Here is a 13,141-nt window from a genome sequence, read left to right as displayed (position 1 = left end):
TATGATCTTAAAAGGCAAAATTACATGGATAGCACCCTTTATTCTGAACAGCCATTTTTTTCTGCTCCCATGAGAATGGGACTTCACTATCTAAGACTTACAGAGAATTATCAAAGAACAACACACTAAAATTACATAACTTTTGACTACAAGTGTTTCTGGCAGACAGGTGAGCACATGGCACTGGCAATGTCTTCTTGCATTAAAACAAGGATTTTATGTTTCTACTACACAGAGAAAGGTTTATGTAACAATTGCACCATCCTGCACAAATGAGCCTGCAGCAGCAAGGGAACTATCAGAAAGACAGTTTGGATAAGTTTTTCCTCCCTCATTTCCAAAAATAAAACCTTCTGTTTCTAGTTGAGAGCTTTCATTATTGCAGGTACTCTATGCTGGACTACAGAGAAGTATGGCACTTGCAGAAACAGTTGACAGTTAGCAGCAACTCAGGCTGACTTGAGTGTTGTCTTCTGGGATTTCCATCATGTTCTTTTCCAGTTCTGTAGAAACAAAAAGTTATAAAATCAATTCACAAGAAATTATACCATCCAATACTAAGGGTAACAAAAGCTGAATGCAGCTCCAGTCACTCCTATATGCTAGAACTCAGGTAGACACTGACAGGTTGCAGGTGCTTGAAACAGGCTTTAATGCTTGAAAAACCTCCCCAATCCTTCAGACTGTAAACAAGAAAAATACACACAAAAAGCAAAACAACATACTGATTACGTTTCCTGCCCCAATCTGGGCCATGTGCCCAGCAGTTTTCTCCAGCTCCTTTATCATGGACTGTTCGAAGGCCAAGGCAGCAACTCGGGAAAAGAACTCTTTGACATTTTCCCCTAGGAAACAGGACAGAAATTATGTGTTTTTACAACTGCACATCAACACATGATCAAGCATAACAAGCACATCAGTGAACAGATCACTGCTCAATCCTGGGACAGAACAGGCCTCTCCAATAATCTGTCCTCCGTTCTGATCACTGCAGAGAGAATTTCTCATTTTCTTACTCCGGAATACTGTACCCTGTACTGTACCTTTATTTTTAGTCAGCAACAGAGGGAATTCAGTTTGTGGTATAATCTTTTGTCATTGCTAACAGTGAGTAGCAGAGCAGTGCACATGTGTATTTATGTAACTGCCTATGAACTAAACATGCTTAGACTTTGCACAGCAGCTGAAGTACTCCTTTCTGTAAACATGACAGTGCAAGCACATATACAAGTGCTCAAATAAACCATTAATAAACCTGAAGTTTCCAATAGCAACAAAATGCAAGAACAACAAAAACCCCTGCATGGCAATGGGGGCATATGGAATTTTAACTTCCTCCCACCTTAACATAAATATTTACTGTTATTTTTCACATCCTTTGCAGTAACTTACCTGTTTTGGCTGAAACCGACCAGTATTCTGCCTGCATCTCATTGGCAAAGCGGATGGCATCTAGCTCTGTCCTTTCACACACGGCATCTGACTGAGTAAATAATATGGAATAACTTCAACATAAGAAGCATATCTGGGCTGGTAATAACATAGAGGTACTGCTAGCACATATACTGTGACGCTTCCAGTTTTCACAGTGGCCTTTCTGGCCTTGCCTTAGAATTTGTGCAATCAGACATGATTGCAAGGATATTCAAGTGCTTAGTACTGCTTTTAAAATGGAAGACTCCATTCACCTACCACAGCATTGAAACAAAACAACAGCTAACAAGTGTGATCGTTGTATTAACTACATAGTGTGGTAGGGAGCTATAAAGACAACAGCCTGGCTTCTGGTCTTTAAATACTCGTCACTCCATCATTCTCAGCAGAAGAGTTGCAGGACTGAGTAATCACAATGGTTCTTTGGGTTTAATCTTTCTTGTCTGTCTCAGATCCTTTTTTCTACTCCATCTATTTTTACTATGTTGTAACACAATGGCCTTCCCCCCCCCCTTTTTTATTTTTGCTCTTTTTTATCTCTTCTTAAGACTAAAATTTCTTGCCCCTTCAATGGATTTTGCTTTCTTGCACTTAATTTTCAGGTCTTTTTTCCCTCTCATCTGTTCTCTGTGATCAAACATACCAGTATGCTACTATCTGCTTTCAATTTCTAGCCCATGTGTGATGGATGATACCAGTGATCTTTCTTTGTACAGTTTTCTGTGCATTGTCTTACAGTGGGGAACCCCTGCACAATAGAGAAGAACTCTGAAAATTTGGAAAGGATGATGTGACATCAAGATGAGAAGTAAAGTGAATTCAGTTGGGAAGATACTGGCTACATACAGAAGTAATACCTAGAACCCACAATCCTTTGCTTTGCTCTTGTTGCCCTTTCAATTGAAAGTGCTATCATTCTAAAAACAGAAACTAACTTACAGTAAGGTATTCTAGCTTAGACAAGACTTCAGATCTGTGTCCTCAGAGGTCTGGCACATTTAGCTTTTACTGCAACTCAGAGAAAGCAGCATAAGCAACACAAAGTATCAGAAAAACTGAAAAAACTGACAGACATGCAGTTTTCTGGGACTTACTTTCAGTGACGGGTAAGAAACAAACTGCGTAAGTGATACTGTGACAGCAGGGAGGGGTGGGAAATAAAAAAAAAAATCAACTAACAGCAGAAGAAGCAAGTTTAGTTTGAAATCTTTAAGAATTAAGTATTGATAGCTAGAGAAAGACAAACACAAGACTTAGAATGGTATAGGGTAAGTGCATTATATCCTGTTCTTCTGAACACGATGTCACATTCAATTAAGAATTCTTCTCTGTTTCTGAATAATGAACACACTGTCCCTAAAAAAACCAAACAACAAAACCTTCAAGATCATTAGGTAGTCTGTTCTTTTGTGCACCCAACTTTTCTCTGCCTTTTCAGTTGTTTGTTTGTGCTTGAAAAATGTCATGCAAGGAAGGGAAATAGGGATATTTCACTAACTACTCATTTTTTTAGAAAGCATCTTCTTAAATTGGTTCCAAGTGTGCTGTTCTATTTACTTGTGATCTTCTTTCTTTCTGTTTAGGTTTTTCCCTCAAGGTCTTTGTCTCAACAACGTTGTGTACAACTTGTAAGGGAAAATCACTTGAGGAACTAGGGGAAATCTGATTTCCTAATCTGCATTCAGTTTACTTACCACCAAATCTTTTTTTGTTCCAACTAGAAAGATGAAGGTGGAATCTGGCTCATTCTCCCTCAATGCATCTTCTAGCCACTGTCTGAAATACACAAGAGAAAAGAGAGTATGAGTCAGAGGGACTGAGGAATATAGGAGAAAGTGACAGATAATAGGGTCACAAGAAAAGTGAGAGGATGAAATTAAGTATCAAAAGCCTTTTCTTCCAGACAGAAAGAGACCAGGAGCTATTCCAACTCCTTTGAATACATGCCTTCCACTAATGAAAAGTTCAAACATGCCCACTGTAGAGTGCAAATTCAACAATGATTTTAGCACCCAGAGAGGGTATTTATCAGTATAAGGGAGGGGGCAAAGTTTTGATCGAGATAAGGAATAAGAAAACAGGAAGCAGAGGAAAAGGTATAACAACAGCAGATTAGATACAAAGGGGAATAAAGAAGAGTGAAATAATCTATTCAGTATTATAAAAAAGCTCCCTATGAAGGCTGCATGATTCTTGTCTCATAAGCTTTTATATTTTTGTTACTCTGGCAATCAAGTTCCTCTTGAGTCATCCAACACAAGTCAAGGAGGGAAGGGAGTGTGTGCATGTGTGAGAAATCAGGTTCACAGGCTTCAATTATTTTCAGCCAAGCAGAGACACTAATATATATATTATTTTACAAAGTCCTATGTAAATGAGCTAAATACCACAGCACTAATCTAAGGAAATAGTCTAATACACATTCAAATAAGACAGAGTAGAAGTTGTAAATAAACATGTACCTGCACTACATTCACAACAGTATGTTAGAATATATATGTTCTGAGCTGGTGACAACATTATGGTTCATAAATCCATGTAGGGTTTTGCAGCCTGCACTAAAAGCAGAAGTTTACTCATAACAATTAGTGTGCTATTGTAACCAAACCATTGCAAATATCTGAAACAGTAAGTTTAGCTGTATCTACATATATTTTGAGTTTTTAATTTTTTCTCCTCTTTTGACAGCCTATCTCCCAACAGAATCACTACAGAAACTAGAGAAAGAGAATAATTTTGGTGCAGTGCACCTAGAAAATGAGAGGCTCTTGAGACACTATGCATGAGATGCATCTCATCAATTTCACCATTTACATGAGATGCCAGCCTGTTACTCTGTTTACAGCAAATGGAGAAATAAAGGATGCTTTTGGGGTGCGCTTCGTCTCTTCCTGCATGTCTATTTTTGGAAGGATCAAGCTCTTACTGAAGTGCCTTTTTCTCTCTTTGACTACAAAGGAAGTAAAGGGTAAGTAGTTCAAATTTATGCTCTGCATTTTCTTCAGAAAAATCCCACCCTATGTAATCCAAACAAGTGACTATCATTCTTCATTTCTTAGCTCAATAGAAAATATTCTCAGCAACTACAGGCTATCCAAGGCAATTAAACCTGCTGTAAAGGTTTAAAGGCTAAGCCAAAATACAGAAACTTACTTGGTGTGATCCAAAGTCTGGATATCAGCCAGATCAAACACTGTTATTATAACTGCAATAAAAGACAAGAACAGAAAAAAGTACTTAAGTTAGAAAGTGTATCAGAAGTCTCTCCAACTCATTTTGTTAAACAGAGAGAATGCTTACATATAAAGTGCAAGAGTAGGTTTAACACAGAGGAGATGGAAGACTATCCATTTGCTCATTCCTCTTCCTTCTCTAGCACCCAGTAAGACTGAAGTCCTCAGTCTTCAACTTTATTTAGTCTTTACCTGTAGTCTGCAGTCTATAGTGCTATTACTCCTTTTATTTTGGGACCACTTTAATTCCTGCAGAAACTGTCTCTTACCAAAGGGAATGCCAGAAGTATCCACTTCTAACTTCGGTAATAATCTTACCCAAACCCAAATTCTTTTCCCCTTAGACACAAGTGCCAATTTTTGTCACTGGATCATCAGAACATTCAGAGCTTGCAGGTGTGACAACACATCGATTCCTGAGGTTTTTAGTCCCTTCTCTCCAATAATGGACAATCCATTCCACCCCACGGCATCTACAGGTACCTTTCCAAGGAGCACATATGCATATATGTTTCCATATAAAGTACAACCTCCTGTCACAGCCAGGATCAAATTAATATTGTTCTCACCCTCTGCTCCTCGGTAGTAAGCAGATGCAATGCACTTGAACTTTTCCTGACCTGCTGTGTCCCATCTGTGCAATGGGGGGTGGGGAAAAAAAGAAATTTCAGGTTAATGAAACTCCGTGTAACCTGAGTAAACATGCTAATGAGGCAGCAGAGTGGTACAAGTTGGAGAAGAATGTGATACCAGAGAAGTGTTGCCATCTGGAACATGTTATTCATTAACTACTGACAGAAATACAGTAAAGCTCTATATTTAATGAAGACATTTGAATTCTGTTTTTATCTTTTTTTTTTTTTAAATAGTGGTCATCTTGGGGACAATTCAAATATGAATATTCCGCTGGTAATACCTGTTTCTTAAAAACATTTTTCCCTCATCTATTTAAAAAAAAATTCTGTGCTAATACTAGCTAAATAATATATTAGCCCATATTAGAATCCTGCAACTGCTAGATACGATATCTGTCCATATACTACAAATTGGTGAGTCAGCTGTAGGCCTCTAAGTACTAACACCACCGTTAAAGAAAAATCAAGTGTCATGGTTTAGTCCAGCCAAAACCAGCACATCAAGAAAGTGCTTTATATTAATGAACATGATATGCAGTCATCTCAGCTACTGCCAGCACTACAGAGGTTTGGGGTTTTGTCATAGCCTAGTATTGCCAGTCACGGATACTTGCAAACTAATCTTGTACAGAAATCTCTCAGCAAGAGGGGGCACTAGTGCTTATCATATGGGAATGTTCTACCCAGCCACTGCAGATTCTGCAGATAATGCAATCTGACATTTAGTAGCTCATGAACCTTATTGCATCAACCGGCAAAATACTGATGCATCAGTCTACATTTTAAGAGGGAATCAAGTTCCAAAAGGATAGTGCCTGGCAGAATTTTCAAAAACACAATGGCACTAAAATCAGCAGGAAATTGATTTCTAAGCATTTTTCAATAAATCCCACTAGCCATGTAGTTACATCAATGATATCTCAGGAACACATTTTTTCCTAAGTGAAAAGGTGTTTAAGATTCATGCACTAAAATACTTCATGCAAAGCATCTTATTTCTGCTCTAGGTCATACTATAGCATAGATGATTCAATAATACCCTCTACAGAACAATATTTCTAGCCACTGGAAATACCAAAGGACATCCTTCAGCAGAACCAAAGCAGGTGAGAGAAGGCCAGGATTCCCACTAGTCTGTCTGATAAACAAAGCTGAAAATCAAAGATTTTAGGTTCACATTCTAATAAAAACACTCGCATCTTTCTATGATTTGCGAAAAATCAATTAGTCCCTAAAAGATGCTGAAATCACTGGACACCTTACCATTGATTTCAACGGCTGCAGGAATAAAACTCCCAGTAAAGCCAAGTTCAGTGCTCATTGTGCCTACTAAGCTTAAATGATAGAACAGTGTAACAGTAGAACTGGACAAAGTCTGTGGCAAAAGCTTCCACTTCTTTTTCAAGAAACTTGAGTAAAAAAGGCAGAACTCCACTGGAATGGTGCAAGACATCCAAGATGAATTTTCATTGACAAACTTATAACGTTTTTTAGGGATGAGAAATTCAAGAGACTAAAATTTTTACTAAAACTACAAGTCCAGGTATAGAACCTGTTTTTCAGATCACATCAAAAAAAAGCATTAAGAATAAAAATCTTTATTCCACTAGAGTCTGCAGCAATTCAAGCTCTGCTGAGATTGTACTCTGTGCAATACTCAACCATGCTGTTTCAACTTACATCTGGAGATTATATGGTATTCCAATTATTTCAAAACGTTCAATTTCAAAATCCACTCCAATGGTCGCCTTGTAGTCTCGGTCAAAATTATCTTTACAAAATCTGCAATAAAAAGAGGGATGAAATACAAGTAACATCCAGCTACAAATAACTGCAAAACTAACACTACCTAGGGTAAATTATGAAGAAAAGAATTAACTAACTGCAGAGTGGCTATATATTGCAGAAGCATATATAAAACCACCAAGAAACTAATTAAAAAAAAGGAGATACTGGATAACAAACTAGAAAGCATATATATCTAGTAAGCTCTCAGGATGGGATGAGAATCACAATAAAATATCTTTGGACTGTCAAGGAAGATAAGAGTATCTTATAGTTTTAGTTACAAGGGAATATATTTCGAGTCATAAATAATGACCCAAATGATTAATCAATGAGATTAAAAACTTACCATATCTACTTAAGAATGTGGAAGAGATAATAATAATAAAATGCAAACATAGACAGAAAGCTTTCACAGTGATCATAAGCTACAGAAATTCAGTGATCTGTTCACTGGACTTAGATACAAAAAGCTTAAGAACTGTTTTTAACATCCAGTAAACAATCAAATAACTATTGTTTAAGGCATTCTGCATTTTATCTGTCTTGTTTTATAAGCTACAGAAAAACTCAAGCTTCCTCTACATTCTTGCAGCTGTAGAAATGAGTACAGATACCCACACAAGGATGACTTAAAAATGTTTCTGTGAACATCCCTACAAGTGAGGAGAAAGCATGAAACCAAGACTTAGACATTGGAAAGAATTTTTTTTTTTTTTTAACCTTCTGATTGTTTAGCCTTTAGCCTGGACTTCTTAAGGAAACACTGTATCATATTTGACTGGATAAAACCAGTTCAGAATATAATATATACTGATGGACATGCCAGAGTGTGACTTTCTGTGTTGGTATAACACTCCTGTCTCATACCGTAGACTTTGTTTTGTCTTTTATTTAATAACAAAACCATGGTTCAAAACAGAACCATGAAGTACTACCCTGAATGGACAGGAATGGAACATTGTAACATTTATTTGAGAAAGAGCAGAATCAAACCATCTGCTGAGATATACTGTACCTGTTGATAAGGCTGGTCTTCCCAACATACAGGTCTCCTACCACAACCACTTTGGATATTTTCAGCCTGTTGTAAATATTTGAAAACATTACATGTTTTTAGTAGCAATTTCAACATTCTCTCTCTAAAAATTCCAATTTAGATCCTTAAATTGCAAGTGATGAGCACATGTACTTGTGACTCCAGTTTATCTAAATGCTGCTGTGCTGCAGGATCGGAGTCTTAAATTGTAAGAAAAAGGTGGTCACCAAAAAAACCCCCAAAACCCTCTGGAGTAGAAATAGTCCATTTCTTACTCTGCATATTTTTTTCTTAAATATAACCCAGTGGGACAAATTCTATTCTATTAAAATTGCTTTGACTACAAGTATATACATTTGGCAGTTTGCACATAAGACTATAGAGTATCCGCATCCTTTTCATTAAAATTAATCACAAGTTTCTCATTGACTTTAATAGTACAAATCAAGTCCTAAGTGCAGAAACAAGAAATTGCTAATAATATAATAACCCACTGCAGAATTTGTCTCTGGGAAAGAGCCCCACATGGTTAGAGCCAATACATTTTCTAATACATTAATCTGAAGCTGGCTTCATGCAAATAATCCTCTTTGCTCTGGGTCCTCCCACAGAATATAGCAGATGGGCTTTAGGTGACTCAGCCTGCATTCTTAAAATTGAAATGCAGTGTATCTTTCAGGAGATATAGGTGGATAAGTGAATGTAAGCATATTTGTTGACCTAAACTTGGATTGACATCTCCCATGCACATGCTACAAAAATGGCTTAAGAGGTTTAACGTTCTTTTGTATTAAGGAATGGCTTTTTAAACAAAGGAAGTAATCTTCTATTGAATACTATTTCTGGTTGTGTCAGGCTTCCATGTGATGCTGATTACAAGTTATCTATTCTAAATAGTCCAAATCTTGACTGGTAAGCTGCATGACTAATATTTCAGAAAAAAGAAGGCATTTTGTGTACCAGTCAAGGCTAATTGGGTGGCCACAGGCCCCTACGCTGCTGACATGTCTCTGCCTGATTAACTGTTACTGATAAAATAGTGAATAAAATCAACGTCCTTAAGGGAAAAGCAAAAAAGTGATGGTTTAGAGGTGTGTGTTCCATTAATTCATATTGGGGAAAAAAACTCCCCAGATTAGACAATTTAACACAGTGATGGAATACCAAGAGAGTCTTAAATACAGCCATTAGCTACTGCATTTCTCAGACTACATTTCCAAATGACAAAAACTATTCCATTACTTGGGATAATGGAAAAGGAAGATAATGGTTATTCCTGTCAAGTTTTACAACTACTGTACAAAACACTTAGTTGTCTGTCCCTTATACCCCTGCCCCACCAAAAAAATGACCTGATCATAATCATATCTAGAAAGCAGTGACAGGAAAGTGGTTTAATTATATTCACAAAGCCAAACCAAAGCTTTTTAGCTATACTCTGTTACCACGATAAATGAACCGGAGAGTTGGATTACTCCGGAAATAAAAAAACAAATAGATATTGGTTACTGAGGGGACAAAATGCCTCAATTCACTAAAGCATGTCTTGCTAGTAAAATTGTCCGGACACTTGTAACAAATTTACATGAAATTAAGACAGTGACTGTGCTTCTAAAAAGCAATAAACTCACTAATGTCTCTCAGGGAGACATATTTTGGCTTCATTTTTTTTTTTTAGCAAGACTCCCTAGTGAAATGAATAAAAAGTTCCGTTTAAAGATGGATATCATGACAAGTCTTGTGGTCATCAACAACTCTAGATTTGAAAGAATAGCGAGCTAATTGTCAGTATTCATAGAAGCTCTGCTTTATGAAAGACCCCTCACAGTGGAACACAGAATTATTTGTCACTAAAGCATACAGCTATTTATTTTAACTGAATAGTTTAGCTTTCCTGCCTTGCTTGAGGAATTAAACCAGTACAAGTAACAGTTCTGGGAGAGAGATGACATGAAAAAACAATTTGAAGACTATTACAAGGGCATAAACCAGTTTATTTTGATTTTTCAATGCTATGTATTTACCAGAATTTTGCTCCAGTTTTAAGGAAACATTTAAGACAACTTCTCAGTATATACACGTCTAAAAGACTAAAGCTACATTCTTATGTGTTTCAAGCAACTTAGAACTGCTGCATGTTTATATCCCCCCAAAGCCTGTATTAACTGCTCATCTGGAACACCAACAGAGACTAAGGCAAGGCCAGATCTGCCCTATTCCTTATAACTGCTCTAGAATTTGGTTGCCATACTGATTTGCATGTGCAAAATTCAACACTAATTTTAAACAGTCAATTAATCTTTTGAACTAAGAGTTTAGTTCAAAGTTGCAAAACAACCATTTGTTGCTAAACAACTTTGCCATTTTTTCAATACTGCTAGTGCCAGCAGAAAACGTATCTTTGACACTTATGGGAAGAGGCACTTTATTCATGTACTGTCAAACAGGTCAGAGAACTGCCACGTGCATGGGTTTAGCTGCCTTGAAACATACTGGAGTGAGGAAGACGTGGAATTAGGGAGGAAAAGCCTATGAAGGAAGCAGGCTATAGAGAGCTTAAAACACTTTCTTCATTGCATGCTTGGTTTATTACAAACTTACCCAACAGTTCCAGTGCTCTGCTGACAAGCAGTCCTGACCTGAGCATGGAAGTGCTCTTTGAACTGCAGACAGGCCTCAGGTGTGTACCACTGAAAATAGGAGAGAACAGCTACTGGGATAAATTGCCTGATGTCTACTTTGCAAGAAGTCAAATCAGCAAGGAAAAAAATAGATAAGAAGATTAATTCAAAGAGTTTGTCAAGCACAGGGATACCCTGGCATAAGAAAAGGGATAGCTTTGGTTAGAAGTCAGTAAGGCTTCTACACAGTTATGTTTGAAAAAAACGCTTTGGAGAGCACCATCATTTGACCACCTTTCTGAGTGTCAGCATCCAAGCACTAGGTAAACTTCCAGAGTCAAATACATTTGCTCATCATTCTGTACAATAGCAAATACCTCAAATTATCCTGGTAATCTAAGACATCCAAGACAAACACAGATGGGAGCATATCATCAGCAAGTCATTACTACTACAAAGTCTTTTACATCTCATATATGTGAAGCACTGTTTTTATTACTAGTTCTTAATTAGGCATCAGTTAAAAATGAGGAAAACTTATTTTACCTTATATTTGCTTAGGTCGTTTTCATAAAATTAAAAGCAAAATGTGTGGCTGAGATCAAGCGCGGAAAAAAAATGTTAACTCCCTTAAAAGGATCTTTTGTACAACTGAAAAAACAGAATGGTAATTCCTTGTCCTTCCCTGTCCTTAACTCTTCTGTTATACTTAAAGTACAAAATTCTTTGGAGACATAAATGATCTTTTCTGTCTGTGTTTCTACAGTGACTACTACATTTGATCTACTGTATGACTAAGGTTCCTATACAAACAGAAAATGAAAATTACCTCAAATTCTTCAACCAAAATCTCTGTATAGATCTAATTAGACTTTCTGCATATTTAATATCAGCTATGGTTCTTATTTCCCCATGGTGTAGGAACTCTTTAAGCATGTAATTATTAATGTTTGGCTGAAATAACAAGATAGATATTATAAGGTAACACTTTCTGCAAAGGTTAAAAGAAGAAATGAGGATTATTATTAAAGATATCAGCATTGAATGGGAACATGAGGTCACACACACCTTTGAAAGAAATCCTTAAACAGTTTGTAATTTTAGCAGAAGACAACAACTGTACATTAAATTAAAATACTATTAGCACAAGGGAAAGATAGCTCAGTATGGCAGGTGCTACATACTGTGACCAAAGGGATAAAGAATGCTTACCTTGGGAAACTGTGAGATTACTCTGTCCCTACTCACTGGGGGAACCAAATGCATTAGGTTGGACTTCATCCTCCAAATTCAATTAAATCCTACCAGACAGGAAATATGTAAAGAGAAACATAGTATTCAGGAATTGCTTCGATACAGGGCAAACACGGTAAGAAAATTTAACAGTTCTTACAGACTCATAATCTTTTTTTCTTTTCAGTACAACTGGCAGTTCTTTGACTTTATTTGTGTTAAAAGAACACCTGTTTCATATGTAAAAGGGACCACTTCAGTGCACATAGCTGTAGTAGCCAATAGTGACTTTCTGAAACTACAAGGCACCAACTCTAATTCCATGGAAGGGCAGAGAATTGTCCACTTAATTCAACATAAGCGCTTGCAGTTTATCCCTCAAAGGATTTTGCAGTGTTTCATTTAAAAATCTTGCTCATCATTGTTTGAAATGCCTCTGCACTAAACACATTAATAAATGTTAGGGGATACCAGATTTCATTAGGTCAGAAGAAGAAAGGAGGAAAGATGAAGCTGCCACATTTCTTGGCACAACATCAAGCTTTCATCCAAGATCAGCTCAGAAAGAATGAAATCAGTAGATAGTCTGACTTGGAAAAAGAGTAATGTTCACATGGAAATCACAAATGCATTTAGATATCCCACTTGAGACACAGCAATTTGGTTATGCAATGAAACCTCGTGGGTTGTTGGGGGAGGGGACCCTTAATAGAGTACCAATTTCTTACTGGCATCGAAAGAATGTTTCTAATAAGAACATTCATCATGTAGCAAAGTGTAAGGAAGGACTCACCGTGCAGCAGCTGATGCAGCAGGATCCCAGCCACACAAACAGCTCAGCCTGCTGCTGCGTGGCCATAGCAACAGGCTTGCAACAGCTCCCTTCCTCCCCTTCTCTCATGGATTGGGAAGGCGGAGTTGGAGTAATTTAACTATATGTAGGGCCCTAGTTTTAAAAGAACAAAATGGTTTTAGTGGCCATACAGATTCCTTTGATCAGAAACTGCTCCTTAATAAACCAAATGATCCCCTAATCCTGTGTAAGAAAATAGTTCCTTTTTCTTCAAAGACAGTTTGTATATACGGATACAAAGAGCAGCAGACAAGGAACTAATGGAGTGGGGAACTGTTACAGTGCTAATACTAAGCATAGTAGCAATT

The 13,141-nt window shown here is 37.1% G+C and overlaps 1 protein-coding gene across 1 annotated transcript; it reads right to left on the bottom strand.

Annotated features, from left to right (window-relative positions):
- Positions 1-438: 438 nt before the first annotated feature.
- On the bottom strand, positions 439-12,028 carry RAB36 (RAB36, member RAS oncogene family). The gene is made up of 10 exons (XM_009817260.2): positions 11,960-12,028; positions 10,728-10,816; positions 8,106-8,171; positions 6,983-7,084; positions 5,237-5,301; positions 4,588-4,639; positions 3,129-3,210; positions 1,393-1,483; positions 726-845; positions 439-503 (listed from the first exon to the last, which is right to left on the bottom strand). Exons 1-10 carry the CDS (start codon positions 12,026-12,028, stop codon positions 439-441), a joined length of 801 nt encoding a protein of 266 aa, XP_009815562.1.
- Between the last annotated feature and the right edge of the window lie 1,113 nt (positions 12,029-13,141).

This window comes from Gavia stellata, chromosome 21 (assembly GCF_030936135.1).
Source record: "Gavia stellata isolate bGavSte3 chromosome 21, bGavSte3.hap2, whole genome shotgun sequence".
Taxonomy (NCBI): domain Eukaryota; kingdom Metazoa; phylum Chordata; class Aves; order Gaviiformes; family Gaviidae; genus Gavia; species Gavia stellata.
This window is presented reverse-complemented; position numbering and strand designations above follow the sequence as displayed.